Source organism: Alternaria atra (assembly GCF_907166805.1).
Source record: "Alternaria atra isolate CS162 genome assembly, contig: 23, whole genome shotgun sequence".
NCBI lineage: Eukaryota > Fungi > Ascomycota > Dothideomycetes > Pleosporales > Pleosporaceae > Alternaria > Alternaria atra.
The window spans coordinates 4263339-4267125 of record NW_025091321.1 but is presented as its reverse complement, the minus strand read 5'-3'; the positions used below and the strand labels follow the sequence as shown (position 1 = coordinate 4267125).

At 50.6% G+C, this 3787-nt stretch overlaps 1 protein-coding gene across 1 annotated transcript; it reads right to left on the bottom strand.

Moving 5' to 3' along the window:
- Positions 1–430: 430 nt before the first annotated feature.
- ALTATR162_LOCUS4968 (uncharacterized protein) lies at positions 431–1276 on the bottom strand (the record flags this gene model as incomplete). Its single annotated transcript, XM_043312584.1, has 3 exons — positions 431–815; positions 885–1114; positions 1172–1276. The coding sequence occupies 3 exons, from the start codon at positions 1274–1276 to the stop codon at positions 431–433; spliced, it is 720 nt and encodes a 239-aa protein (XP_043168519.1).
- Between the last annotated feature and the right edge of the window lie 2511 nt (positions 1277–3787).

The window sequence follows — 3787 nt, the reverse complement described above, 5'->3', positions numbered from 1 at the left end:
AATAAGCTGAGCTGAAGTACGAGAACACAAACCAACACGCATACATGATACAGAACACACTTCCAATACCTACACTACACTACTACCACCCCCACCATTCCACTGTTTCAACTTCTAGATCTCGAAGCGGAACACAGAAGACGAACGACTCATTTCCCCTTCCAAGTCCCAACAACATCCTTCACACTGTCCGTCTGTATCTTAGGGAACTTCTCATTCAAACTCCCTTCATGCGGGACAAACATAATCCCATTTACAGCCCACAACCCGAATTTGGCCAAGAGGCCCACGAGTAGGGGTTTGGGGAAGTAGGGGTACAAATATGGGTGAGAGGGCAATTCCGTGATATCGTCGCGCACGAGTTTTTCAACCGGGTCAAAAGTAACGGTGAACTTTGAACCTGCTGTCTATCAATATGGTGTTCGCGAGTTCATTGAAAGTAGAGTGGGGGTGGGGTGAGTGACGTACCGCGAGCTTCCTCAGCGATCTGTAGGAGGCAGGAGAGAGAAGTATTCTCGCTGTAGCAATGCAGCGCTTCGTCCCAGTGTTCCAAATCCATGGCCGCTACCACGAATTTACCCAAATCCTGCGTGTAAGTGAAGCTTACGAGTTCATCACCTGTGGTACCAGGTAACGCGGCTGTTTTGTGCGCCACGTCTATGAAGACAACGAGGGGGTTTAGATAGGTGGGGATGTGTGGCATGCCGTAGTAGTCTAGGAAGAGGCCGACGTAGAACTGCGTCCACTCCAGTCCCGTCTTGCGAAGAGCAGTGATACTTGGGTCGCGGAGACCGTTGAGTTCGAGGCGGAGAGAGCTGGTGACAGGTAATCAGAATCGAAGCCTCGAGTTTAAAAAGAGAGGGAAGAGAAAAAGCGATACGTACGGATCCTCAGGCGTAGCGTTGCCCCAGTTACTTGCTACAAAGCGCTTGGTGCATGCGGACTTGTCTGCGGCTGCGATGAAGTTCCTCTCTGCCTGTGCAGCTGCAGGGTCATACATGACGATGGTGGAGATAACCGTGTAAATGTTATTTACCTCAAGCGTTTTAGTGAGCTGGTCCACGTTCGCGTAATCGACCGCGAGAACCTTGGCGGCGCTCTGTCCCTCTGGAACCTGTATATTGATTAGTACACATGTTTCAGATGATGTTATGAGACGAGGAATGCGGACCTTGCGAGTGATTACAATGACTTCGTGAGTGCCTTCTGCGAGGAAAGCGTCAACGATTGTTTTGCCAACGGAACCTGTGCCTCCGATGACTGCTATGGTGACCATTTTGGAAGATGTTCGAAAGTGTAGGTGTCTCCGGTAAATCAAGAAAGTTTGATGTGAGACCGCTCAAAGTAATGATGCGATGGTGAGAGATATTACTTGAGATGCTATGCAATGCTGCTGATGTCTAAAGTCTCAAAAGCGCGAAACCTGCCTCCTCTTATACTCTTTCTCCAACCGTCTCCGGAGTAATATATCTACCGTCGGACTAAAGAGCATCTCTATACCCTGGCATTTATGAGGTCTTAAATGCAGTAGTACCTTGCGAATGAGATCGTATGGGATTACGCGCGCGGGCTGAGTGAGGGGCGGTGACGCTAGGCTTAATTAGAACACCCGCGCGGGCTCTCGATGTAGCATCGTGCAGTGTTGCACGTCATCTCTCGCTATCCATTGTCATCATTATGAGTTGGCAGAGTCATCGGGCACCCGAGTTTTGGACTTCGAGCGCGAGGTATCGATGCTTGATGTCGGGTGTCCTTGGTTGTCCTTCCCTCCTCAGGGAGCGTGGCGCACGGGCCGATCCCAGAGGATCGTGCCATCTCTGATACCCACCATATGTCAACACATCCATTTCGCAACATTCGGCTTTTACAGGCAATTATCCGTGACCGAATATCTACCAGCGTCTTCATGGAGGGGCGTCAGCTTAGCTTTATCGGAGGCAGGCAGCGATGCAGCAGGAGGTCTTGCACCCCGTAGTCAAATTGACCAGCACACGTTCTCGAAGCTTATTGACGAACGAGCAACATGGCTTCTAGGGAGTCGGATCTTCTGACCCTATTCTGAGTGGGTACTTAGCACACAGAACTGGAATTACTCGTCGCCATCGTGTGTTGGAGTCTAGACAACTTTTGTGTACGCTGTCCAAAATTTACCGGTAGGTATCTCATCCTCCTCGATCCGAACTCACGGCTGTGCTAGAGATCGTGTGGTACCGAACTCAAGTGAAGCACTAATCGAAGCCTTCGGGTTTGCAAAAGATATGTGATATCTTTACTCACTTCGAGGCAGCAAGAATGGCGTACAAATTGACGTTCCTCCGGATACCGCGTTTACACGTGTTCCGATCCGAAGTACCTGTTCGAAGTTTGATTCAAGGCAGCAAGAGCCTACCTGCTCCCTTACTGCCTTACCTAGAGATCCGCGTACCTGTCATTCCTCTTCCTGACAACATAGTTTCTCGCTATGTCTCACCTCGATTTGCACCTACCATGACAAGCTTCTTCAGCCTCGCCCGCGAGCTTTGCAACGAGATCCTCAATTACTACACTGCCCGTGACGGCAAATTCATTTACGACCTGCAGACGCGCAGACTACTGACATCAGAAGGCTACTCCATCGATATCGCCTTGATTAGAACGTGGAAGCAGGTACTATGCATGGGCGGACGTTTAGCGACCCAGGACACATTCACCCATATTCTGAAGCTACTCATCCACCACAGATCGTGATAATATTGCGATAACTTCGCGCTGTACTATGTGGATGCTTGCGAAACCTTTTTACTATTTAGAATATTTGTTTGGTGCTGTTGCTATTCGTGTTTGTGTTGTTTTGTGTGGAGCTAATGGAGCAGGTTGCGCCTGACCAGCGACCCTCCCCCTCCCCCCTCCTCCCTTACCCCTCCCTTCAACGCGACTATCACTCCTCCGCTTCGCCTGTCGACCTTCAACAGACTCCGAAGCTACTCTCTTCCCTCTTTGACACTGTTGTAGAGCTTTTTGAGAGCTGCGATTTCGTTTTTCTTGCTCGTTGTGGACGCTCCGCGCGGCGGCTTCCTCAACCGTCCTTTTGCGCTCTCCTGCCCAGGCTCCCTTCGCACTTTCTCGCGACGCCTTTGCTTCCTTCGCCATTTCTTCGTATATTGCATGAGGCTGTGTATGCGCTATCATGCAGGAGCTTCGCTGCATAACCAGTCGCTCACAAGTACACTGCTTATCAGTGTCTCTGCGACCTTTGGCAGCGCATAGCACGGCTGACTCGACCCCTGCTGCGAATTATGTGACGCAGAGCCCTGCACTGGGATCTGGTCTCCATACGTCTCGAGTACTTGGGTTCCGTAACCTTTATCACCATAGTCGCACGATATTCCAGGCGCAGCACATCCTAGTATGTACATACTAAGAGGCCACAAGGTTCGGCCCTGTTTGTGCAGGAGTATAATGAAGATTGTATCTCTCCTTGCTTTCTGAAGTTGAATCCATTTCGGAGCTGACCGCGTTCACCGGTGCCACACCACAGCTTCCCCGCCCAGCCTAGTCCAGACACAGTCATAGGGAATTCTGTGATGGCAGCCCAGCCAAGCAACAAGCCAAATCTTTGGCAACGAGCCATAGACACTCCCCGAATCAGTCGCTAGAGTTTCAGGCACGACGGAGACTGGAAAAAGAGATGTTGCTCTAGCTGCCCTCAAAGAAGCCGAAGCAAAGCGTCAGCTGGCGCTAAAGAAACGATGGCGCATCAAAATGTCTTCGAGCCAAGGTGATATCGTTGTTCGAGACGTGCTGGAGA